At 38.7% G+C, this 27,832-nt stretch overlaps 1 protein-coding gene across 1 annotated transcript in view; it reads right to left on the bottom strand.

Moving 5' to 3' along the window:
• Positions 1–14,270: 14,270 nt before the first annotated feature.
• The window catches only part of NPEPPS (aminopeptidase puromycin sensitive), a 77,031-nt gene continuing 63,469 nt past the window's right edge, over positions 14,271–27,832 (bottom strand). The window contains exons 17-23 of the mRNA XM_036753716.1: positions 26,511–26,730; positions 21,700–21,842; positions 20,556–20,612; positions 19,054–19,161; positions 18,279–18,434; positions 17,915–17,962; positions 14,271–15,785 (exon numbers count right to left, since the gene is read on the bottom strand). Coding sequence (XP_036609611.1) covers positions 15,633–15,785; positions 17,915–17,962; positions 18,279–18,434; positions 19,054–19,161; positions 20,556–20,612; positions 21,700–21,842; positions 26,511–26,730 — 885 coding nt within the window. The 3' untranslated portion in view covers positions 14,271–15,632. The remainder of the gene's footprint in view (positions 15,786–17,914; positions 17,963–18,278; positions 18,435–19,053; positions 19,162–20,555; positions 20,613–21,699; positions 21,843–26,510; positions 26,731–27,832) is intronic.

Genomic DNA, 27,832 nt, shown 5'->3' with positions numbered 1-27,832 from the left:
GCAGTGGGTGTTGAAGAATATACAGCTAAATAAATAAAGTGTATTAAAGATATTAATGTATTAATATATGTTATGCATGCATTTATATATTAATGTATTAATATAGAAATACCAGAAGTAATAGGATCAACAATTCCTATATGTGATAATCTAGAAATGAAATTGCTGTCATCTGAAATTTATTGTTTCTGTATTTCTAAAATTCTCTTAGATTGTGTAATTTGAGAAGACCATTATGTGATTTTAATCTGAGTTTGATATGTGTGAATTGGGTGCTTTTAAAGGATGTGATGAAAATTTGGTAACTTTAAACTGTCACATTTGGTTTAGAGATGTATTTACCTAGGCAGAAATGAGTAGTCCAAATTTTACGTACATAATAATGTTTAGGGCATTATTATATTTCTATAGTATAAATTTTGTTAAAGTTGCATTAGGTTAAGAAGTTGGACAATTGCTGTAACCTAAGAAATTATGACTTTCAAGTTTTGTCTGAAAGTTCAATTGAAATTGTTTTTGCTATAAATCAAGTATTTATACAAAGGCCTTTTTGGGTCCTCTTGTAATCTCTGTCAACTCAGGATACATTGTGAACTGTTAAAATGTGGTTTTATAGGTAATAATCCTTTACAATGCTAAGTATTGGGCCTTAGAAATTAAAATGTTACCACTAGTGGTTATGAATCAGATTTGATTTGCTTATCCAACTCAGTTATGATCACTAGATTGGTAATTAATTAGATTCTGTTTCAAGTTTTAAATACATGATAATTGCTTGTGGTGTACTTATATTTCTAAATTTGTTATATTATGCAAATTGGTTAACATTGCATTACCTATGCTGTTAGAAAATAATTCCTCTTATAATCTGGATGTTGTTAGGTTAAGAATTGTACTTAATTAAGAAATTGAGGTTGTTAACCATCTAGTCATGAATTCTTATCAATCTTGTGTAAAGCTTTCTGTGTAGAGGAATTCCTATGGAAAGTTTTTAAAGTCCTGGTAAACTTTGTTATAGTGATAAGGTAAATATAATTGGGTATGTAATTATAGAAACTAGGTGTCCTCCCCATTACAACACCTTTTGACTAGGGAACTTTGTAATATCTAGGAATTCTGTGCAATATTTGAGAATGGGGACATTTTCCACCAACTTAGTTAATGAATTCCAGTTTTTAAGGGTTCATTTGCTTTAAGGAAAGAGAAGGAGATGTCTATCATTCTAAAACCTTGTAAATAATTCTCGTCAGAAAGGTCTAGTGAGTATTCCTTTTAACATCAGGATAAAATTTTAAACTGTTTTAAAGAAGGGAAAATACTTTTGAAAAATGTTCTGTAAAATCTTGTAAGGAGGTTCGAAACGGCAGCCTGCAGTTCCTTACTCCTCCCCGCCCTTAGTTTAGATAAGAAGAAAGAATTTTACCCTAGCCCACCTGTCAGAAGGGAAGGAAGGGGGAGGAGCAGCAATTACTGGGATTTGAGTTTTACTGAAAATAAGAAAACGGTAGAGATCAGAAGCCTCCAACCCTGGCTTCTTATAGTCAACAGAACTGATAAGATTAGACTAAGACTTGAGATGGGTTTGGTTTGGTAGTTTTATTAGTGAAGTCTGCCATCTGATGGAGAAGAACCCACCCTCAGGGGGAGATGAGATGGCAGATCTCTTTAATAAGTGTCCCTTTCCTCCAGAATGAGTTAACACAGAACACAAATCCATCAACCTGTTGAGGTCAGTCATTAACCTCTTTTGTTTGTTTAAGAAGCTGGAATGGGATTCCAGTATACACAGTTATGACAGTGAAAAGTACTAACTTATGAGTTGTTTTGTCTTATGGTTGAAATGTAAAGGAAGACTGAGTAATGGGTTTGAAAGATTTGGAAAGGTAAATAAAGGTTTGAGGGAAAATACGAAAGGCAGATAAGAAAGTTTGGGGATAAATGGGAGTTGACTAAGCCTCCCCTGTCCTGAGAACGATAGTCTCAGATGGTTTAAGTAAGTTGGGAAAGAGTGTGAGGAAGTACTTAGAAGATGGAAAAGTTATGTAGCTTGATTTGATAATTATTAGCTCAATGAAATTTGGACAGTCTTATCTGAAGGATATTTATTTGCTATTTAAGATTTTATGGGACTACAATTTAATATTGTTTTAAGCTCTGATTACAGGAATAGGTCACATGAAGCCAGTAGTAGTATGGCAGGCATTACAAGCTGAGAACTTGAAAGGTGAATGTGCCTGGAAAACAGTTTTGAAGACGATCTTGGACACAGCCTAGGTAGGATCTTTCTGACTCTATTTCCCAATTCTGCTATTTCCTTTCTGAAAAGGAAAGTCCCCACCTGGTTACTCCTAAGCCCTGCTTTCAGCACCTGATGACTATATGATTGGCTATCAGATATGACTCATGCCTGGAATCAAACAGAGCTAAGGAAGTTCTTTCCTTCTGTTAAGATATATGACATTGTCCCTCTTTTCTTTCATAGCCAATTTATATTTTCAAGAAGTTTTGTAAGCACTATGCTAAATCTGTTAGGTAATAGATGAATATTGAAATATCTCTGAGTTATTATAATAGGATACAGGTATGAATACCTTACAATTTTAACCTATGTTCATGGCCAAATAAAACATTGAAATAATATAGAGATAACATCCTCCAAAAGGAGGAAATGATTAGACAAAGCAATAAGGCAAAAGATGTAATGTGATAAATGCCTAATAAAAGGAAATGGGATAGCGAATTTTGAAAAAGGCAATAGGATCAGACTGATTCCCCTAAGAATTACATACAGATGTGTATGATTGGCTCCAAAATTTATCAATTTTGGAAATTCGGGCTGATAAGTGTGTTTTGGTAATAAGATCGTAAATTTGGATGTTAGCACAAGAAAACTGTATAAGACAGTAGTACAAGTGAAAATATATCTCCTTTGTAAAGTATCTGTCTGATAATTTTAAAAGGGAAGATGAGTTCAGTTTATGGTTGGACCTTCATATTTAAAGGATTCTTATACCAGGTACAAAATTTAGAAACAGTAGATGATGTATGAACTGAAATACTCTGAGGTTTCAAAAAGGAGAGTCAAATTTAAGTGATTGTAGTAAGTTATATTAAGTTAGAATTGTCTGAGAATTTCTAGATCTGAACCAGAAAAGCAGAACCCTCTTTTACTATAAAGGGACCAGATAACTACAATCAGGCATCTGGGATTTAAAAGTGCTGCTTTGAATGGACATTGTGAATATGTAACTGTAATTTAAAGTTACTTTGTATACAAAATGTGCAATTAAGTGCTGGAATTAAATCAGAAACATTTTTAGTTTTAAGAATGGTTTGTGGATTATTTGTAAACGCCATCAAAGATACGTGGCATGGCAAAAAAGCTTATGATGTTTTATGTACTGTGCTACTGGGATATGAGGAATTTAATGTTAGTCAGCATTGTTAATAATGATTGCATTACTTTGTATGGTTCATGTTTAAGTTTTCTTGGTTATCTAATGTGTAAATGTAAAACATGTGACATACAAATTTCCCCTCTATTGTGAACCATCGAAGTGGTTTGGTCTGTACCTGACTCAATGTAATTGTGCAGTTTTGTGAATTATGGGAAATACTGTACTGTAATTGTTTAAACTCAGCCCTGTGTGGCTGGGATACTGAACCATTTATTGTATTTGTTTGAACTTAGCCCTGTGTGGCTGGGACCTATGTTGTGCTTTTTCTCTCAATCATCAAATCATATGAGTTCTGGGAGCTCCTGTTAGGTGGATATCGACTCCTTGATCCTTCTGTCACATCTGAGGACTGCCCCTGCTCCCAAGTGGACATATGAGCCCATAGGAGACCTTGCCCTCCAGTTTCAAAGAGCCTGAAGGGGACAGCATCAGACTCAGACAGCTTTCTCATAGGGTCCAAACCAGAACCTGAGCAAGGACCTGCTTTTTCCCTTTCTGAGTCCTTGTGTTCCCAAGACTGTTTTCCTGAATTTTTAGTATTTTTAGCAATTATGCTCCCTCTGCTTGCTTACAATTAGTTTACAATTTCTGCCCATCCCTGGGGATGACCAAACACAGAAAAGGGAAAAACCTGACTCCACCTAGATAAGAATTTTTAGAACTTCATCCCTGAGGAAGATAGAGGTTTTTCCATACCTTAATTGGTCTTCAGGCGAAACCTTCAGTTTGCCTTTGACCAAAAGGGGGAAATGTGGAACATTTTATACCAATTTGTATCATTTTTAATGTCAACCAGACCCAGAGCCTGAATTAATGAGTAACTGGAAGAAGATCCAGAACCTGGGCTTCTTTGCTTAGACTGTGTAGCCCCTGAACTGAACCCATCAAGGTAGGGACAGCTCTACGCCCCTTGCCAGCAGGAAGCAGTCTCAGAGGCTGAGACCTTCATCCCTGACCCCGAAAGAATTTGGGTCCTATTTGTTTGAGGGAATATGATGAGGGCACAGTCTCTGGGAACCCCCTTGAATCTGGGGTGCAGTCCCCGGGACGCTCCTTGGGCTCTCCTTGAGTCTTCCAACTAAATCTGGCCTTCCCCTGGGGCCATGGGCCTTGCATTATCATTGGGCCAGAATCTCTGCCTGAGCCTTGCCCTTTATTGTTACTATCAAAATGCATGCCTTCCCCAGGCTCACCACACTGCTTAGCATTTTGGTTGGCCCCCTCATTTTATTGCTACACCCCATCAGGTCGTTCCTCTTTCAAAGGTTTGAATAGCTCCAGAAAGAGAAGTGGGGAATGTGGTACTGGAAAATCAGTTATTGCTAAGGAAACCCCTGAGAAAACCCCAGTTTGCATAATAAAGAATGGACTCAGACCTTTTGGCATTTAGCAAATGTCCCTGGGGCTCTGTGACTCCACCAAGGAGTGTCAATAAGATAATAACCTGTCAAAATCCTTGATCTGTCCCTGTGCCACCCCCCACCCTGTGACCTGGCCTGTAAGTTCCAAGAGATAATTAACCTCTGTATCCTCAATTTTCTATATAAACTGCTTCTTTACCCCAATCCGGGGCCATTTTGATTTGGGTGGAACCCCGAATGGTCACTGGCTAATAAATTCTCCATTTAAAACTTATACTCTGTGGCATGTCTCACTCACTCTTGGTATAACAATTGCCATCCTTATAATTGTAAGAACTGAACAGGCTAACTTAGCTGTACTGTGGGTTTGTTTTGGGGTGACCTTAGCAGGGGGTCAGAGAGGTTTTGGGATGGCGAGGTTCCATGTTGTGATATTGTGTGTGGAATGTTTTACTGCTGTGATAGACTGGATAAATGGCTTGTGGGATAAGGTTCCCCGTTGTCTGAAGAAATGGTTTACTTCTTCTACCTTCTATGTGGAGAGTCTTGTATGCTTTGTGATACAGAACTACATAGGCATTCTGACAATTATCATCTACATTGTGTTTGTTTCCTTACTGTTACATTTGGCAACTGGGAGGATGGGATTGCAAGGTGTAAGATCTCTATTTAGAGGCAGAAGGGCTTTAGAAGAAGAAATGGTTGTCCCAGGATGAGAGGATGTAACTTATTGCTCCCTAGCAAGGGAATGGTCTAAAGGCACTGCTCTCTGTGAGGACTGGAGGCAGAGGCTACAGCGTGGAGGACCCAGAGATTTGGAGCTATGTCTCAGAAAGGTTACCGCTGAGCCAGGATTGGGGATCCCAAGAGCGATCTCTAGACGAGGCTGGATTTTACTCACAGCCTATCATATTGTATGTGAACACAAGAGACAGACTATTAGGAGAGAGAGCTCAGGCTCAGACAGTTACTGAAATGTCTGAGAATACTTCTCCTATACAACAGCAAGATGGAGAACCTCAGATGGTATAACAGCAGGAAGCTAACAGCCTTGTTGTGAATTCAGCTAGAAGGCAGAGGGAGCCAAGGAGGTCAAGAGTGCACCTCAGTTCAGGAAAGGTGGAGCCTAGCAGTCAGTCTGGTTACCATGGTTAACAGGGGCAAAGAATCTAGACATTAGGATACAATGTCAGAACCTCAGGCACGAGGTGATACTTTGCGGCATGCTATTTCTGAACCACTGAGTGTTACAGTATCACATTAAACTTCTCAAAGAGAAGTGTGCCCCATGCAGTGGAGGAGACAGGCAACGCAAGATCTACTCAGATTTAGGGAGATTTTGGAAGATTTTACACAGCATGAAAACACAGATATCTCGAGTAGGTTCACCCAGAGAATGGGAGAATCATTAATATCTTGGATGATGAGAATCAGTGATGAAAGGGCTGCAGGAGTGTCTGTAGATTCTGTGGACTGTATGAGATTCATAAGTATTAGTCAGAATTCTTTTGTACAGCAAGTTTCTAGGGATTATCATTCACAAAGAACTAACCAAACCACCAATTTGTTGGCTTTGGCTGCAATGGGCTGTAAAGAGGAATATCCTGCTGATACCATGTGGCCTACTGCAGATAGACCCTGGTATTCAATTAGGGACTGTATGAGAAAGTTAAAGGAGGAGGTAATGAAGACTGCTATTATGTTGGGGAACACTAAAGTTTATTATGAAACTCCCTTGGGAGTCTCTCACAGGAATTTGATAGTTAAAACGGCACCCCCCCCCCACTTATAAACATGTGATGCTGACTCTGCTGATTGCAGATGTAGAGAGCCCTCTTTCAGAGGTGCTGGATAAAATTTCACAGTTAAGTGACTTAGCAGACTGGGGAATTAACAAGTTTCCTCAGGCAAGAAGGGTACAATAGCCAATGGATTCAACATCCAATGAGTGCAGTGACAAAGAAAGAAATGTTTACTGCTCTATTGAAAGCAGGGGTGGATCTTAGAATAGATGGTATTCCAACTGATGAGCTCTATAAAATGTACTGAGATAAGGGGCTTAATAGCAAACAGAATAGAGAAGTAAGAACTGCCCCTATAAATCCTACAAATCTTGAACCCTCGTATCCAAGTGAGTCACACCTTCAAGCAGACTAGGGAATAGGCTGAGCCCCAGCTCAGATTAAAGAAACACACAGATGGGATTACAGACCCCACATTAATCTGACTATATATTGGAAGAATAGATCAAATACTGTAACTAGGGCATTGATAGACAATGGGGCAGAGGCCAGCTTGATTTATGGAAATCCTGACAAATTTAAGCATGGAACTCCTATTACCATCACAGGACTAGAAGGGGATGAAATATCAGCCAAACAAGTGAAACTGATGATGAAAATTTGACAGTTGCCTAAGAAAGAATATACTGTGGTCATTGTACCCATTCCTGAATACATCATTGGAATAGATATGTTGAAAGGCATGACTCTGAATTTGCCTGAGAAGAGATATCAATTTGCAGTAAGGAAGATAGGAATTAATACAGTTTTAGCGGGAAAAGTAAAGATGGACCCAATCACTTTACCTGAATCTTCTAAAGTAATTACTTTGAAGCAGTATCATGTGCCAGGAGGGCAAGATGAAATTGCCAGTATTATAAAGGAGTATGTTGAAGCAGGAGGATTAGTCCCTACAACCACTCAATGGAATAATCCTGTATGGCCAGTATGAAAGTCATATGGAATGTGGAGAATGACAGTGGATTATAGACAATTGAATAAAGTGACTCCACGCTTGTATGCTACTGTTCCAGATACTGTTACCTTAATAGAAAGTATCCAGAAATATGATGGGACTTGATACAGTTATTGATTTGGCCAATGCTTTCTTTACAATCCCAATAGACTCCAAACAATGGGACCAGTTTGCTTTTACGTGGCAGGGCCAACAACATACTTTTACCCGATTGCCACAAGGATATCTGCATAGCCCAAGTATTTGTCACAGGATTGTGGCTGAACATTTGGATGAATTGAAGTTACCTGGTGTACAGCTTACCCACTACATAGATGATATTATGATACAGGGATAAAATGTAAAGGAAGTAGAGAAGAGTTTAATGGTTTTAATTTTGGGGGTATACAATGGAATAAAGGACTGAGAGAAATTCTCCCACAAGCTCGACAGAAGATTCAAGATTTTCCTATCCCCACCAATAAAAAAGAGGCCCAAAAGTTCATAGGACTGTTTGGATATTGGCGGCACCACATTCCACATCTTGGACAAATTTTGAAACCCTTATATAAAGTTACCAGGAAAAAACATGAATTTGACTGGGGACTTGAACAGAGTAAAGCTTTTGAAGAAGCTAAAGCTATTATACAATTGGCTCTGGATTTATGGCCTATGCAAAGTGGACCAGTGGAATTACAAGTGACTGTACAAGATGACTATGTGAATTGGAGTTTATTGCAGAAACAACAAAGCAGAAATGTACCCTTATGATTTTAGTCAAGGAAAGTACCTTCATCTGGATTACAATACACACCTTTTGAAAAGCAGTTTTTAGCTGCATATTGGGCTTTGGTAGAGACTGAACAACTGACTCTGGGCTATGAAGTCATATTAAGTAAGGCCTGAATTCCAATTATGACTTGGGTAATGAGTACCCCAGAATTGGACATGCGCAAGAGGCTAGCATAATTAAATGGAAACGGTATATTCAGAATAGATCGAAAACAGGCAAAAGTGGTGTTTCTACTCTACATGAATTTATAGTAAGCATCGACACTGATAGACATGACAAACCCTCTGAACCAAGGCAACAGTTGGTACAATCCTTGGTAAAATGGAATCACGGATATGATGGACTAACTGAAGAATAGAAGAAACATGCATGGTTTACAGATGGGACAGCAAAATATTTGTGCCATAAAAGACATTGGAAAGCAGTAGCCTATAACCCATATACTAAGAGAACTTTGGAAAGTACTGGGATAGGTGGAAGTAGTCAATTCGCTGAACTTATGGCAGTACATCAAGCTATTAAAACAGAGAAAGGAGGATGGAGTCATATATTCATTGCTTCATAGGCAGTAGCTAATGGGTTAGCTACATGGATGCCAATGTGGAAAAATCAAAATTGGGAAATTCATGGTAAACAAGTTTGTGGCAAAGAATTATGGGTAGATAAATGAGACAAGTCTTTGGTTACTAATTTGTCAGTTTTTCATGTAGACGCTCATGTGGCCCTCACTACCCCAGAACATGAGTACAATTCACATGCTGATCGACTAGCAAAGATTGCTACTGAACATATTGTCCCTACTCCGACCCCAACTGACAATCCGGTACTTGCAAAATGGGTCCACCAAATGGCCAGACATTTAGGAATCCAGGCCACACACTGGTGGGCACAAGATTGAGGTATTAGTGTCTCTTATTCATTGTTAAAGCAAGTAACAGAGGAATGTCATACATATCAATTGGAAAAGGAACGAACTGTTCCTCAGGTAGTAACTGGAGAAATAGCAAGGGGAAAAGTTCCAGCCCAGGTTTGGCAGATAGATTATATTGGAGCACTACCCCAAGATAAAGAATGTAAATTTATATGTACTTGTGTTGACACCTATTCAGGTGTACTAGTGGCTTGTCCTTATAAGAATGCAACCCAGAAAAACACCTGTAAAACTCCAGCTATTATAAGTCTATATTATGGAACCCCAATGCAGATTCAAAGGGAAAATGGGTCACATTTCAAAGGTAATGAGATGAAGAGATATTGTGTATTGAACAATATAGACTGGACATATCACATTCCATATTATCCACAAGCATCTGGATTGACAGAAAGAATGAAAGGATTGTTGAAAGAACAGTTAAAAAAATTAAGTTCTAATAATTCGTATCAATATTGGAAGGATAATTTGTTCACTGCTTTACATAATTTAAATAATAGACCACTAGCAGAAAGTGCACCTCTAGCTAGAATGATGACCCCGAATCTGCAAGTTAGAAAACAGCAAACAATTAAGATCCAAAATACTGAGTACTGGGACTATGAGGGAAGATGTCCCACCACTGTGTCCAGGAATACCTGGTTCAGCAGGATATGATTTACATTATTTAGAGAACTTTTATGAGAATCCCTAAGAATCATTTTGGATGGATATTACCTAAACCAGGATTGGCAGCTCAAGGAATGCATGTATTGGCTGGAGTGATAGATTCTAGTTATCAAGGAGAAATTATTGTGACACTCCAGAATTTGGGTGAAGAACCTATACAGTTGTGTAAAAATGATAGAATAGTTCAACTGATTATTATTCCTTGTGAAGCAATACCTCTTGTGAAAACTGACCCTCCTTCCAAAATAACTATCAGAGGAAAGGAAGGATTTGGTTCTCCTGATAGAATAAAATTGGGAGCTAAAGTCTGAGTAAAATGGAAGCCGGATGATATTCCAAAGGCTGCAGAAATTGTAGCACATGGGAAAGACAGTACTGTGGCAGTGGTCTATCCAGGAGAAAATGATTATGAAATTGTACACTTGACTCATGTTTTCTATTGTGAATGAGGCTATGATAGTTACTTTGTTTCTTTTTGGATTTTTGTCTCTTAAATTTGTTTGTGAGATGTTTCCTGAAGGCTTGGTGCCATCCACCTGATTGCTCGGACCAGATGTTATCCTCTGATGTGTTCGGATGTCACCCCTGGACCTGTCCACAACTGTGATGTGTCATCCTTGGACCTGGTGTTAATTGAGTTCCAGATGCCAGCTTGCTAAAGAACTGACCTCTCCAATAGGACTCTTTCTCTTTTGGGGCAGGGACAGCTCTATGTCCAATTTCAGCAGGAAGAAGCTTTAGAAGATGAGATTTTCACCCCTTACCCCAAGATTTCAAGCCCCATTCATTCGAGGGGGGAATGATGACATTGTTTTATATGCTTATCTTGTGTTATCCCTGTTATATTTTTGTGTAAAGTTCTGTTGACACGAGTTATCCCAGAATTCCCATTTCCCTATGTAATGGAAATCTTGGGGCCTAATGTAGTAGCAATTGAGATTTGAAGAACTTTCCCACCCATTAACAGGCCGTGTGACCTGCTTATGTCATAGGAAGCCTAAGTTACATGTGGTGGGTGGAGCTTCCAGATAGGAAAAGGAAGTTATGTCACAGGAAATGCTGAGAGAGAGAGGAGAGGAGACAGAGAGAGAGGAGAGAGAGCAAGAGCATGCAATTATGTCTGCTAATGGCCACCCTCGTGATTGTTAGATCTGAGTAGGCTGACTTAACTGTACTGTGAGTTTGTTTTGGGGAGAACCCAGCAGGGGGTCAGAGGGGTTTTGGGATGGTGAGGCTCCATGTGATATTGTATGTGGAATGTTTTACTGCTCTGATTGGATAAATGGCTTGTGGGATATGGTTCTCTGATGTCTGAAAAAATGATTTACTTTTTCTACCTTCTGTGTGGAGTCTCATATACTCTGTGACACAGAACCACATAGGCATTTTGACAATTATCATCTACATTGTGTTTACTGCCTTACTGTTACAGGAGCCTGTGAAGTCCTGTTTGGTATTACTGGCTGCGGAAGGGCTGCTGACATTCTGGCCACAGCATTTCCCATGGTGACACCTCACTACTGGTCATCGCTAGGGCAGTTAAGGCTGAGACTTGATTACCTATTACCTACAAAAGGAGGGACAAGACTGATAATGTTTAAGGTCCCTCTCCAGCTCCAACCCTATGCTTCAAAGTATGCTTGCCCATTGCCAAATTATCAACGGTAACCCTTGCTTTCAAGTTTATTAAGAACACCTCTAGTTCACTGATTATTGGCATCTTGTTATTTCACATTACTGACAACCTATCCTGTTCAATAAACATTTATGAAGTGAATGGCACTACACTTGGCAATGGGTGTACAAAGGAAACTTCTTACAGTCTAGTAAGGGAGACACAATATGTATACAAAGTTATGATAAAAGACAGAAGACAACAGATAATGAGATCTGTCCTTTACGGAGTCAAAGTGCTCTAGGGAAACTAGGGAAAGGAGAGATCCCTTTCATCTGGGAAAGATTCATGGAGGGGGTAGTACTGAGGTGGACCAAAGATGAGGAAGGAGCATATTCTAGGAACAGGGAAAAAGCTGGTACAAATGCACAGCGGTCAGAGGAGGGTAGAACAAAGATCAAAGTTAACCAGTTAGGAGGGACTGCAGAATGATGTAAAATAGAGCTGAAAAGATGGTTTGAAGTCAGATTGTGAAAGGCCTTAAATGCCAAGCTGAGAAGTTTGTGCTTTATCCTATAGGCAACAGTGAACCACTGAAAGCTTTTGAGCAAGGAAATGGCATGCTTTGTTTTGTACATTAGGAAGATTATCTTGGAAACTAGGTAAGATGCAAAGAATAGGTGTAAAGAATTTTTGTAAACCTCAAAACAACATATAAGTCCTAGCTACAGAATTATTACAACAGGAGCAATATTATAATAGTCTAGGTGAACAGTGGTAAAGGCCTGAACTAGGGAGGTGGCAGACTAAATACAGAGGAAGAAAAGATAGATTTGTGGAGGGAGAATCAACAACACTTAGACAACAGACAAGAAGTATGTGTGTGTGTGTGTGTGGGGGGGCTGAAGGGTAGGTAGGGAAAGGGAAAGAACAATCGGAGGTTTTGAACCTGGGTTACTGGGAGAGTAGTGTTCTTATCAACAAACAGGAAAGTTGGAAGGAGAGGCAGGTTTGTTTTCGAAGGGATAAAAGAATAAAATAATTCAATTATTTTTTTGACGACAGGGTCTATATTAACTCTCATTTTACAAGAAGCCCACACTCCAGCAGAAAATCTCTTTGAAATTCCCTCTTCCCTCCACAAATAAATCACTTGGCCTGTTGGTGAAAGAAAAGTCGGCTTAGGTTATTACTCTGCTGTCAACTGCAACAAAGCGTTGTGCAGGTGGCATGGCTAGGAATATTGGGATTGTTTTCCAGTTTTTCCTATGTTCTTAGTTCTTCACAATGTGGCTTTATTATTTGCTTTGACATACAATCTTACATCATATACCTATATGTAAAGCATAAAATCACATTCCAAGGTCAAATAAACAATTCTGGGGTGATTTTATATCCTGTTCCGGACTCAGATTAAAGCTTTAGATAGACTCCTCCCTCCTCTCCCAATTAAACCCTGCCTGTATTCTTTAAAAATCAAGTCCAGCAAGAAATAATCTTGTCCATACACTTTTGGACAAGGCCAGTGTGGGAATTGGTTTTGCTTTTCACTGTGTACATTTGTTACAGGGTTATTTCTTTTTTCCTGGGGGGAATAGGAAAAGAAAATAAATGCTTGTTAATTAAAAAAAAAAGTCTCATGAAAACTGACCTTGGTCACCCTAAAATCAGCACCTGGAATTTGGTTGTTCCAGGAGTCTGTTTTCTTCAGGAGGCTGGGTTTTTTTTGGTCTGTTTTCCTTGTAATGGTAAAATGCTGCTGAAGGTGTTAAAGTGCTACCCTGAAGCCTTATCCCAAGTAACAAGAATCACATTACAAGTCTTGTTTTCCTACCAGTTATAAAATAAAATGCTCATGCTGGAGGGGCCCTTCAAGATCACTAAGAGAGCATAACCCTTTTATTCTGTATGAACAAACTGAGGAATAGAAATTAAGAAACCTTGTCTAACCATTGGATTGACACAACTAATAAAAAGATTGAAAATATAGGAACCTGCAAAACCTTTGGTAACTATGCAATGTGATGTGGTCCATCCAGGCTTCTCAAGATTATTTTCAGAGCCATCTCCTTCCCATCCCCTTCCATTTACAGCAGGCTCACCATTATCTACAAGATAACTAACCTGTAGTTAGGACCATCTGCTCATTTCCACCTTTGCTATTTGTCTTTTTAGGCCTAGTACTTGACTTCCTTTGGGCCAAACTTTGATGTGCTTGTGTCCCATATACATGACTTCACAGCATTTAGAAATTAATGGGACTTTAGGAAGCATACAGTTCAGCCCCCTTATTTTACCAACGGGGATCAGAGAGTGAAGGCCTGGAGAAGTAATGTAACTCAGACAAAATGAAGAGATCTACCTCAAACCCGAACTCTCTGGCACTAATTTGGTCCTCTTGACACTCTAGCATACTTCCCCCTTATTTATAAGTTGCAGCTAACTTCTAGGAAGCTTGCTTTACAGTCTGAAGATCCTTTATTCCCAAACCTAATTCTATTAGGATCCTTCATTTAGGTTTTAGGATTTAAAATATCAGCTTTTCCTAGAATCAAAAAAATTCTGTTGTAATCTGAAAGACCTTCCCCCTCTCTTTCTGAAGAAAGCAAGTGAACTCAAGTTCTATCCTGTTTGAATGACAGCAACTAGGAAAGTTACAGGTTTCTTTAAGTTCCTTGCTCAGTGAACAGAAAAGAAAACCAAGGCATCAATTTCACATTGACATTTTTATTAACGCCAACAGTTTTTTTAATTATTATTTTTTTTAAAACAATAGCACAAAAAATGTTTCAGGGAAGCAGTCTGACAGTTAATCTGATGACCTTCTGAAATAGTTAAGCCACACCAAATATGAATTCCTGTTAACAAAAAATGGTGGGTGGGGGGAGGGAAAGGGAAGAAGGGCTTAAAAAAAAAACCCAAACCAAAAAAATCCCCCAAAACCCCACTGGATTAGAGGGGTGAGGTCTTGTTAGTAGACTATAGATGGAACAAAGGGTGGCAAGAGATTTATACTCTTACTTTTACCAGTTAACACTAAGAAACAGTTCAGCTCTTGCAATCAGTTATCATCCACTTCACACAGGCACAACAATTAACCCGGACAAGCTAATGCCACTTCGGCCATGAAGAGGTGCAACAGCTGGATCTGTCAGACAAATAATAGCATTTTCTGTAGAACAAATCCCTCCAGAAGGCCCAAATGAAACCCTTTATGGTTTTACTGCTGCATTTGCATGCAATGTAGGACTCTTGCAAAAAAAAAAAAAGGAAAAAATCACCTTAGAAAAGAAAATGTGAATCAGTTTCTCTTATTTAATGTGGCTATTAAAGATGTTTCTTTATTATTCCTTTACCTCTGAGAAGGACAACAAGAGGTAGGACCAAGAAGGAGGGAGAATTGGGTGTTGTGTTTTGTTTGTTTTTGCCAAGAGGTCACACAGAAGGGAAGGAGGCAGAGAGAGACTACTATCCTTGGTTCTGATTGCGTTATGCAGGAAAATAAATCTCCCAGATCATCATCCCTCTACCCCACCCCACCACAAAAACATACTCGGAATTATGCACAGACTCAGACTATATCATACCAGCTATCTGCCTTTCATGTTAACCGTTCCCCAAACGCACACTACCCTTGGCTCATAGTCTGTTTGCAGAGGCGTTAACCCATTCCTGCCCAAGACACTTCACAAGACACTTCCTCTTGACCCAGAAGCCTCTCAAATTTCCTTTTGTAGGGTTTTAAAAACAGAACATCTGCCATTAACATCATAGGAGAAGTGTTAAATCCTTTTAACCACTGACAAGGCTTCAGGAAGTTTCACAGTTTCATTATGCTCTATTTTATTACTATCATATTTACATTTTTTTTTTTTGCTGAATTGATTTTTCCTTTTTTAATAGAATTTAATTCTGGAGTGTGAGCAGGAACCAGTTAACTACATTCATTGTCCAACCCCCATTGGTTTGAGAAGACTCCAAATTCTTGGCATATGAATCAGCTGTAGGGTAGCTCCACCTTCTCCTTGCCAAGAGGCAGCAGGACAACAGTGGCTGCATGCTTGGGGGTTCACACTGTGGGTTGAGAAGCCTTTCGCTCCAGGAGGTACTGATGGATACTTTCGGCATCTCGTTTCAGCCAAGCAGCGTTCAGCAGGATATTTTCACAGCACTGCTGGATGGTACGCTCTGCTGAGGGAGCTGGGTGGCTCTCGAAGAAAGCCTGTTGCAAAACAACCCAGAATGTGGGTGTTTATGTCATGTTTAATGAGCGTTTGAATTCAGAAGAAGAAAGCAACACTTTAAATAATGTTATGGAGGAAAAAAATTAGTTAGCTTGCAAAATTGTCACAAGCCTAATAAAAAATCACTACTAGAATCTTCATCTATTCTTTAGCTACTTCATTCCACACCACGAGGCTAAGAAAACATAAGCAAACTATTCAGAAAATTTAGGATCAATTCTTATCAAATAAGTTCATGCAAAATAGCAGTAAGGAAGAACTAATTCTCTTTTTCTTAAGCTCCCTTTCTATGTATGATATCCTATAGGAATGTTAGTTTGTAAATGACAATAAAGCTTGAATTCTGTCTGTACTTTTCTTTCTGTACTTTGCAATGTGATTCAGGAGAAACACTATTTTCCACCAAACGAAGCTCTTTATATGTAAAATGAGGCAACTATCGAATAGCAAGTATAATAGGGTATGATTCTTTATTCTAGCTGGGGTCCCAGTGATAAAATGAAGAGTAACCTAATGGAGTCAAACTAGCATTTTGGATAACTAACTTTCTCCTACAGAGGCGAGTTATTTGTTCTTAAGGACCTCCTGTGTGATAACCCCAGTTACCTGAAACAAACATGTCCTTCGGGCAGTTTTCTTATATAGCTATCAGAAAATCTTCAAATTCTCAGATTTTAGGACGATAGAGCTGGAAGAAAGATCATCCAGTCCAATCTTTTCAATTAACAGTTGAGGAAATTTGGGCCCAGAGAGCTTAAATGACTTGTCCAAGGTCACACAGTGACAGAGCCAGGAATCACAATCAGGCTCAAATTTATACTTATGATTCCAAGTTTAATGTTGTCTGATAGAAGTTTCAACCCAAATACATTTGTTTCTAAATATTGAAAATGTTTGCTGTAGGATTTAAAATATTTTTCTAGGTATAAACATCCAAGTTTGGTAGAGCAGAAAATGAAAAACAAGAGCCTCAAAAGTAAGTTGGGCAAAAAAAAAATAAAATAAAAAATAATAAAAAAATAAAATTAAAAAAAAAAAAGTAAGTTGGGCATGACATACATGACAACACTGAGGTTGAAGGAGACAGCCCCAAATGGCCAAATGCACTTTGGAAGAGCATAAGGTACAACTGCTACATGCACATTTGACCAGAAAGCTGTATTGAAATGGAGCTTACACATCACTGATTTCCCACTACTAGTAGCTGTAAGAAACTTCTGTGAACAGTAGTTCCTATAATTTTCAAGACTGCATATAAACCAAGATAGACAAGAACACAAAAGCCTAAGGAGCTGTTATCTTATAAAGAGTAAAAAGAAAAAAATGGGGGGAGGAAAGATATTACATGAATATATTACATGAAAGCTTGTAATTCTATTCCTTCTATTCAAATTCCATTCAAATGCTAGTTGCCTAAGATTTATCTGGTGAAAGGAGATACAGACATTAAGGAAAATGGAAGCACTGAGGTTTTCCTTACCTAGCAGTTAATTCCTACATCTAAGTTATACACAAATTATATTCTATGTACGATCCCTTCTGGGAGTGGCTACTTCTCCATGTGATCCCAGAAACTAACAATTATGGGGGAAGGTTTCTTTGGACTTATAATGTGAATTAAGACACTACTTTCTGCCATTTTGCAGTTACCCAAAAAGTCTGAAGCAAAACCCAGATTTTAAAAATGTTCAGTGATTAAGTAACTAAGCAATGAAAGAGACAACGATCAATTTGGGTCTGCAACAAATGCCAAAATCCCCAGGTGCAGAGTTCACACTACAGAGGCAGTGTCTTGCTGATCAACCCAGAAGGGTGGCTAAGATGATGATCCTCCGTAAGCATACTGCTGTTTCTAAATAGGATTTTAGCCATGTTCCAACTGAGTCTCCAGAAAAGATGATGCTATCTTCTAAATTTTCTTGATAACAGACAATCCAAGTTGGCCACCAATGTCATCTTTTCTTCAGATAAGGAACAAGGAATATCTAGATGCCTGAAATAATCTAAATCTGATGCTGCCATTGAAATGTCAGGCTTAGCTAAGGCAGCAACTTAGCAAGAGCTATTAAAGATACATTTTTTCATGCTAAAAAAGTTAAATTCTTACCTTAACTTCTCCAGCCATTTTATCAATTGCAAATCCTTCAACTGAGAGCTGAAAAGGGATAAAGCATGCATAGTGTTTTAAATTTAACTCACATCAAAGAAGAATGTTTCACACTTAACAGTTAGAAGAGGATGGAAACAAATTTCTACATGTCTAAAAACAAGTTATACTAATTCCCAATGCCTTAATCTGAGGATTGGGGCTGGAGGGTCTGTGTGTTGTGTGTGATATTTCACTTTGGACAAACTAAGTCACAGTTTTTTAAGAGAATGGTCTCCTTCGTCTGTTTAGAATATAAGCTCCCAGAGAGTTTCTCGGATCTTAAACATTGTGAGAGTAACAAGCACACATGCCCTTACGTTACCTTTATTAGTCTTGATATTAAGAATCCTCCTTGGTAGCGATTATAAAGTTCTTCCCAGTTGTCTTTTATAAATTTCCAAGCAGCTTTCCTCCCCTGCTTGCTGCCTCCAGCTACTCCACCAATAACCGACACTGTATCCTGTGGACGTACCTCTTCCTGGAAAAAAATAATTAAATAAATCAAGGGTTTAGTCTTTCTAAACTCTCTGTAAGGTAATACTTAGAGTAAGTGGCTAGGTGAACACTAGTCCCCAAAGTTGCCATTATTTAAGTACATGACTATGTGGTATAGTGGAAAGAAAGATGGATTTGTAGTCAGGAAAGACTTAGATTTAAGACCTGCCTCAGATACTGTGTGACTTTGCGCCAATTGCTTAACATCTCTGGACCTCAGTTTTACCATATGTAAAAAAGGAGACTGGACTTGATGACCTCTTAAGTTCTATGAGCTCTAAAATCTAAGATCTGTGATCTAAATGAAGCCCCTCAGCTTATCTTAAGAAAAATCAAGAAAAGAGAACCCTGTTAAGACATGAGGATGGGACATGTAGAACAGCACAACAAACTCAGCAGTGCAAGATTCTTGCTGGGCAAGGGAAGGGCATGACAAATAGCAGGCACTGAGTCCCCTGGAGAAGGAAACATTCCTATGTAACATTCCCTGAGAAGGAAGCCTTAAAATAATAAGGCTGATGATCAGAAGGCCAAATCGGAGACACTGGCATCACGTCAGTAGACAACAACTAGCTTCAAAAGCAGTTTTCCAGTTAACTTACTGAAAGTGCAAAGGTAAGGACTTTTTGAATTAGTTCAGGTGGTGAAGTGGCTCCCAGGACTCGTTCAATTCTATTCTTTTCTTCTTGCATATCTGCTTCTTTGTGAAGCTAGAGGCAGTAAGAGTAGAGATATTAATTTCCTCTAGGCAGTGCTGCATAGACCATGCTCTAATGAAATACAACTCAAACTCCAGTAATTATTAGCACTAAACAAATAGCTCCCATTGATTTTACAATAACAATTCACTCCTAGAATTGTGACTTATAATACCCCTTTTCTTTCATCTAAGCAGAAAACCATGTATGCTAGCCCACTAGATGGCACCTTTACACTAAACTTCAACATAATTATAGCACAGCTGGTCCCCACCTCCCTCTTATTCCCCTATCACCAAGAGAATACAAGCCTCATTCTGCCACCAAAGGTATCAACAGAAGTTATTTATTTGAGCTAGGTACCTGGATAATACGACTAATATACTTTGTGACCAGGACCAAGTAATTTTCACCATTTGTTCTAATTATTGTATGCATTAGAGCTAATGACTGAACCCTGGCCATCTGCAAAGATAAATAAGAATAAGCATTTTTTTTTTGTTTTTAGTCAAAGTTTCTTCTTATTAATACTCTTTAAAGTAGACAGAGTTTTGATAGCTGGTATGAAATGCAAACACACAGGTGATTTGTGTTGCCCTCACCTATACCAAAATTTCAAGTCATTAAACTATAAAACACACGGAACCTCTAAACTTCTTCATTAGAAAAAAAAAATCTTATCTTTGTGAAGAAACTGCAAATGTAATCATGACAATGACTTTTCTGAAATTTGGAGCTAAAACTTAGAAACCTCAAAGAATTTTAATTTTGAATTATCAACAGTAACTTATTAAAGTATTACTATCCCCATTTGACAGAAGGTAATGAACTTAGAAAGGTAAGATGATCAAATGTCAAGAGAAAAAATTTGAACTGGGACTTTCTGTCTCCAAGTCCAGGGTTATTTCTCCTACATCATGGTGCCATTTTATAAAAAAAGAACATTTTAGGTCTTGGATTCGGTAGAGGCAAATTTGTAGCAACAAACTGGCAAGAAGTAAAAAGAATAATATATATATTGATATAATGATATACAGCTAGGTGGTGCAGTGGATAGAGCTCTGGGCCTGGAGTCAGTAAGATCTGAGTTCAAATGTGACCTCAGACACTTGACACTGGGCAAGTCATTTAACCCTTTTTGCCTCAGTTTCCTCATCAGTCAAATGAGCTGGAAAAGGAAATGGGAAACCACTCCAGTATCTCTGCCAAGAAAACACCAAATGGGGTCACAAAGAGTCAGACAAGACTGAAATGACTAAACAACAACAGTACTATTCTCTCATTGTCTTTTTATTGGAAGATTACTTTCTGTTGGTGATATGTTACTTGCAGTTAATTAAGAATAATCTGTAAGTCATTTCAAGGTCACCAAGCAGGAATGTGAACCTGTTTCCACATGTACTCACCTTTAGCATTATGTCTAGGGTAGTGCTATCACCATGCTTCAAAACAGTCAGATATACCTAAAAGTTAACAACCAAAGAGAGAATCTGGTTAAGTATAACTTTCACTTTCAGATATTCTCAGACACAGTAAAATGACATGTCAAAAAATTTAAAAGTTCTGTGTAGCTCTATATGCAGTCAGCCAATCATTTATTAAACACTTATTAAGTGTCAAGCATGATACTAAGCTCTGGTGATATAAAAAAAGAGGGGCAAAAACAGCCCCTGCCTTCAAGAAGCTCACATCCTACAGGAAGGAACAACCTGTATTTCATGCTTGACTCCTCACATCTCCCACATCCAATCTGTTGCTGAAGCCTGTTAATTTTACCTTTATAACATCTCTCAAATACATTCCTTTCTCTACTCTGCCACCACCCCGGTAGAGGCCTTCTAGCCACAGACCTAGACTACTGCAATGGCTGCCTGATTGGTCTCCCTGTCCCAAGTCTTTTTCCCCACAGTAACCCATCCTCCACTCAGCTGTCACCTTAAGCACAGATCCAACTATAGCAACCTCCTATTCGATAAACCCCAGTGGCTCCTTATCGCTTTGCAGATCAAATATATTTCTGTTTGGCATTCAAAACCCTTCATAATCAGGCCCCTTCTTACCTTTCTAAACCTTATGTCCCTCTATGTACTCTGCAATGAATGACACTTCCTTACAAATGACACTGAGAAGCTGAAATCTGAGCCTTTTCACTCCACCCTCCTCACCTTATATAAGGTGAAGTCCCACCTTATATAAGAAGCCTTTCTTGGTTCTCCTTAACCTTACTGCCTTCTTTCTGAGATTATCTCCATTTGTATATCTTGTCTATATGTAGCTATTTGTATGTTGTATGTCATAAGCCTATGAGCTAGCTCTTTAAGAGCAGGGACTGCCCTCCCCCGCCTCCCCCCACCTCCATGCCTTAAATCCTCAACACTTATCACAGTGCCTGGCATACAGTAAGCACTTAATAAATGTTTGCTGACTTGATGTGACATGGGTCAATTTTAGTTACTGCATAGGAAAGAAAGAATTTTTAAATCAAATGATGGAGGGTTTGAGTGGGACAGAATACTCTAGTAATTAAAATAATGTAATAGAGGAACATACAGGACTCCTTAGATCAGCAGAAAGGATCTGTTTCCCATCCACATGGTCCTTAAACCGACGACGAGCTTCTTCTAACGTTGGCTTATGTCCTGATTTTCCTAGTTTGCCCAGAACTAAACCCCTCAGGAGTGCATCTAGATGACCTGTGGAGGAGTGAGAAAGAATTATGACTGTAGTTAAATAGGATTCTCTAAAATCTGTAGCCACTGGAACTTCATACAACTATTTCCACATTATTGAAGGAGTAGAGAATGGTTTTGCTATACAACAAAAAGCAGTTCTCTGATCCAGGAAATAAGTCTTTCGTTTATCATCATTTTAAAGTGGTATAATATGCCTAGTACTGATAGTGACAAGAAAATACCTTTGGAAGATCCCAGTGATTCGGAATCCTTGTAAGGTCATCAGCCAAAACCCATTCCTCAACCCCACTTCCCTAATTCCTAATTAATATCCCCTTCAATGCACTTCCTCCCAACAAAGTCCCAAACACTATGCATACTCTTCCATGGTACCCTCTGGAATACATACTCCATTGGCAACAAAGTTGTTTTCATCTTAAAAATTTTCTTTTCTCACTCCTTTCATCTTCTGGCTCACTTGAGATAATGGCTCTTCCTCACAATGACACAGCCTCCCTAGCCACACTTTCCAGGATTGGCTCACTCGTCAAGGTGGGGGAATTGGACTATATACTCTCCACTACCACTTCCAGGTTCTTCCCCATCAACTGTTGTTACTGTTCAGTTGTTTCAGCCATGTCTGGATCTTTGTGAGCCCATTTCTTGGCAGAGATATTTGGGCAGTTTGCCATTTCCTTCTCCAGCTCATTTTACTGATGAGGAACTGAGGCAAATAGGGTTAAGTAACTTGCCCAGGGTCAAATAGCTAGTAAGTGTCTGAGGCTGGATTTGAACTCATGAAGATGAGTCTAGTGCTCTATCTACTGGGCCACCTAGTTGTCCTCATCACTATTATTCAGTAATCTCTTCTCCTTGAGGTCCATTTACAATTCACATCTATCACCCAATCAAAATCCTAGTAGCTCTTGTCTACAGAGTATTCCCCTTCTTTCCTCAATGAGTTTAGTTCTTGGCTTATAATCTTTCTGTCCTCCTCAACTCTGCCCTCATACTAGAGTACTTGAACACAGACACTGATACTCTCTCAAATATCCTAATCTCGGTTCCTCGGCCTCATTTCCCATGACCTACTCTTCCACCCAACCTCAGCCATGAAGAGGATCATACCCTTGATCTTGCTATCATTCACAAATATAACACCTCCATATGTTCACAAATTCCGAAATTACTTTTCTTCATCACAATCAATTGGTCTTCCACTTCTTCTGCCTTCTCCACACCTGAACTTCCAATCCCTCAACCCCTTAGTTCTTTTCCAGGCCATCTCCTCTACACTAGTCATAGTCTCCTCCTTTCCTGATTCTGACCCTTTGGTGACCCAGTTCAACTCTACACTGTCTTACTGAATACCTTTTCTTCTTATCGTAACATTGATTTTTTTCCTGTTCGATCATTCTCACCATCTGCTACCTTCACTCCTATATACATACTGTTCAACAAAGACGGAGAAAACCATGCAACTGCTTTTGACTGAGTCCACTACAATTTTATGTTACATAACCTCAACTAGGTCCTCACTGCTGACAATCAATCAACTTACTATCCTACTCACCCCAGCAGCTCTTCCAAGCCTTTTCAACCCTTTTCAAATTCCCCATGGCTTGCCCAAACTCCACCCTCTCAGCTGAGAAGCTCGTCTAATATTTTACTGAAAAAACTGAGGCCATTCACCAAGAACTCCCTTCTTCCGCCTCATCTCATATCCCTCTGACGCCTTCTGCCACTATCTCCTCCTTAACTTTTTCATATAAAGAGGCTACCCTTCTTCTTACCAAGGCTAGTGCCTCTATAGGTAAAAGTTTCATTCCAACTTCTCCAACAGACTGCCTATTCGATCATCCTATTCTCTCACTTATCTGCAATCTCTTCATATCTACTGTCTGCTTCCCTATTACATACAAATATGTTTATGTCTTCCTCATCTTCAAAACCCTTCAAAAATCCTTCACTTGTTAAGTCCATTCCTGTTAACTATTATCCCATATCTCTCAGAGGCTAAACACCTTGAGAATGCCACCTACTTAAGTAAGTTCTTCCATTTCCTTTCCTGTTACTCTTTTCCTGACTCTCTATCGTCTGGCTTTTGAACTCACAATTGAATCAAAACTGACCTCTCCAAACTTACCAATGATCTCTTAAATTTCAAATCTAGTCGCCTTTTCTAAACCCTCATTCTTCTTGACCACTCTGCAGCCTATGACACTGTACATTGCCCTCTTTTCCTTGATACATCCCTCTCTCTAGGTTTTTGGGCCAGCACTCTCTCCCCTGGTTCTCATTCTACCTATTTGACCACTCCTGTCTCCTTTGCTGGATCATACAGGTCCTATCCATTCACCACAGATGTCTCACAAGACTCTGTCCTAGGACCTCTTTTCTCCTCCCTCTTAAACTGTTAGTAAAACGTTTCTGAACCGCAGTGACCAACAATTAATTAAAAATCAAACACGTAGTGAATCTGAGGTGTTTCAGGCAGTCCTTGACCATGTTGCATCGTGCAACTTCACTGCAGTCTTGGTTCTTTTTGAACACAAAGCACGTGCACTTTGTGCACTGAGCAGGTCCACAGGCCATGCAACGCCAACGAATGCAGCTGAAAGGCTAGAAGGGGTTGCAGTGGAAAAAGTTTAGGAAGCTCTGCAGGCCCTGCATCTATACTACTTCACTTAATGATCTAACAGTTCCCATAAACTCAATTATCATCTCTATGATAAAATCTACTCATCCACTCCTAACTTCTAGTCTTGCATCTCTGCTTACAGATCTCACAAACTAGATATGCTGCTCTTTCCCCACTCTAGTCCATCCTCTCACTCAACTGTCAAATTAATCAGACCATGTCACTGCTCCTACTCAATCAACTCCAGTGGGTCCCTATCATGTCCAAGATTAAATATAAAATCCAATTTGGCATCCGAAGCCCTTCATAATCTCTTCCCATTCCCACAATTTTTCTAGGCTTCTTATACACTTAAATCCCCCCATATACTCGTTTTCCATTGACATTGGCCTCTTTGCTCTGTTGAGCATTTTTACTGGTTGTCCCCCATGCCCAAATACTGTTCTCCCTCCTCTCCTCCACTCCATGTAACTATGACTCCAAATCATAGTTAAAATCCCACTTTCTACGGAAAACCTTTCTCTATGCCTCTTAATTCTACTACCTTCTCTTTGTTATTTCCTATTTATCCTGTATATAGCTTGTTTGTACATGGTTGTTTGCATGTTGTCTTCCCCATTAGAATGTAAACCCTTCAAGGGAAGGAACTATCTTTTGCCTTTATATCCCTAATGCTTAGGACAATACCTGGGACACAGAAGGTGCTTAATGATCGAGTGACAAACAGATCCATCAAGGTAACAAAGTAATTTTCTTTAGATATTTGTGACTATCAGCAGGGCAATGGGTGCTTTTGCTTTGAATCCATACTGTAAAGAAATCTGTCTTGATACAAAAAATGAAAAAAAATGCAATTGGAAATATTCCAAAAGAGAAAGTATGAAATGATGTGCTAGATAAGCTAAAAACGGATGTGTTGTGTGTATGTGTGTGTATCTAATCTGAAGTAAAATCACAAAGGCCACCTATCTGAATTTAATTAGTCCTTCGATTTGGTGACATTTTTACTGTTTGAGTTGTCTCTTATCAAAACCATTAAGGCATACACCTGGTCATTCAGTTATGTCCAAGGCACCTAATAAGAGTCTGTACACCCAGAATCAATGTGTTCCATGTGCAACAAACAAAAAACTGAGGATTATTTCACCACAGCCAGAGAACTTAAAGTAGACATACGTGGCAAAGAAACATGTGATTTGCTTTTTTCTATGTACAATGTTGCAAAGGTTCTCATCAAGAAGGGTCCTGACTTGAAATTCTGGCTCTATAATGGATGTGTTGTGGTATGCAAAGTTGTACAAATGTGTTCTCGGTTCTCAGTAAAAGCAGCAGGATTTTTATAACACAAGGATAGGTAATGAGCTTAAAGTGTTACATGTGATCATCATGGAAGAAAGGTCAGAGATATAGAGCTGGGAGGGACCTCAGAGGTTAAAGTCTAACTCTTTTTACAGATGAGGAAACTGAGACACAGAAAGATTTAAGTTATATGCCCACCATCACAGAAGAATTAACTAGCAAAGATGGGATTTAAAATGAAGATTTCTCTCTTCAAATCCAAAATTCATTCCATTACCATTAAATTTCAAGTAATATTACTACTACTTACAAAAAGTTAATGTTTTCAACTGTAAAGCATTAGTTTATTTGTCATCAGCCTACAATTATAAAATTGCAACAACAGTTTATATGAAGACAGATAAAAGTTGAAAGGAATTATGTGAACCAAGATAATGACCTTCTGCTTATCAGAGCCTGATATGAATTGGTGGCAATAAAATAAGCATATATTTCAGATGTGTCTGTGGATCTATGGATCTCTGTCCCTGTCTTTTACACACCACATTTAGCAGCTAATTTAGACAATACATAATTCCATCTATCAGTCTCCATGTAACTTTCAAGGAGAAGAATGATATAAATGCTTCAATGGGAACTTTCTATTAAATACTGATTAATATCACTCAGGGTTAAAAACTACATTAATGCTGTTACTGTATCAACAGGCCAATCTTAATTCTGAAATATATAAGTATATATCCCCTTACCCTCTCCAGGTTTAGGATCCCAGCCCAGCCTCTCCCCTATGGGTGAAAAGACATCTTTCACAAATAGCTGGATTTCCTCATAGAAGTCTGTGTGGGACAAGAGAGTTGAGAGAATCCCCAGGTTACAGCTCAGGTCGCTCCAGACAGTATAATTGGGCTCATTCACAAAAGCCTCCATGACTTTTAGAACATCTACAGTGCTAACGATTCCAGCTCGAGCCTGGGAGAGAAAAAATTAAGATTAATCTAATCTCCAAATAGAATTGTAACACATGGATACACAAACAAGCTCAACATTATTTATTCCTGCAAAATGTCCATCTCTGGAATCTGAAGTAAATGACACAACATAAGCTCTGAAGAGCACTTGTTGGGGTAAAAATCCTACTATATTAAGTCTTTTAAAATAGACAATATTCTAAAAAAAAAATAAGCAAAACTATTTTAACTGTTTAGGATGAAAGAAAACCGATCAGTTTCTTGATTCTATTAGGTTTCTGTGGCCTTTACTTTTTAACAGAGGCTCTTACAAAGCTGGGCCATCCAAACTGTGTCAACTTTACTCTGTCCTTTACAAATTTGAGAAGAAAGTTGACTGAAAGGCACTAAAGCACTCAGAACTCTTTCAAACTCCTGTGTGTACTGACAAGCGGAATTAGGAAAAACCCAATCTCTATTCTAGCAGTCAACTACACAAAGAGCTTATTCTCTTGAAAGGATGAATCTGCCACTGGAATCAGCAGATTTGAGGTTTTGGGCTTCAATGCTAATCCATGTTCATACAAAACAGGAATCCAAAACCAGTTATATCAGCAGGGCGGAGGGAAACTTCAAGATCCAAATTAAAGGAAACTTCATGCTGAGTCCAACAATTATTACAGGTATCCAGAATTATCCAGACTGTCAAAAACACCTAAAAATTACCTAACACAAACTAAGTATCTCCCAAATTCAAATGTTATTTGGTATAGGATTTGAAAAAATGGAAGCATTTTTAGGGGAGAGCACCCTAAGATTCCCACAAGCAAGAGCTATAGCTTTTATTTAGTAAGCAATTCTGAATAAAGCATTTTAAAAATCTCAGTAGGAAAAACTATTCATCTATTCAAAAAGATTTTTTACTGAAACAAAAAGAACTAATCCCTGGGCAGAGAAGACCCTACAAGGAAACAACTAAATACAGTTGCAGAGTACTAGCTTAGATTGATGACAAAGAATTGTTTCTGAGGGAATTGTGCAAGTTCAGTTGTATTACACTAATTAATTGCCACCTGCATGCCATAACCACAAAGTTATTCCACCTTTAGGAAGAGCCAAGTCTT

This window comes from Trichosurus vulpecula, chromosome 4, assembly GCF_011100635.1.
Source record: "Trichosurus vulpecula isolate mTriVul1 chromosome 4, mTriVul1.pri, whole genome shotgun sequence".
Classification (NCBI taxonomy): Eukaryota; Metazoa; Chordata; class Mammalia; order Diprotodontia; family Phalangeridae; genus Trichosurus; species Trichosurus vulpecula.
The sequence above is the reverse complement of the archived record's forward strand: the minus strand, read 5'-3'. Positions and strand labels throughout refer to the sequence as shown.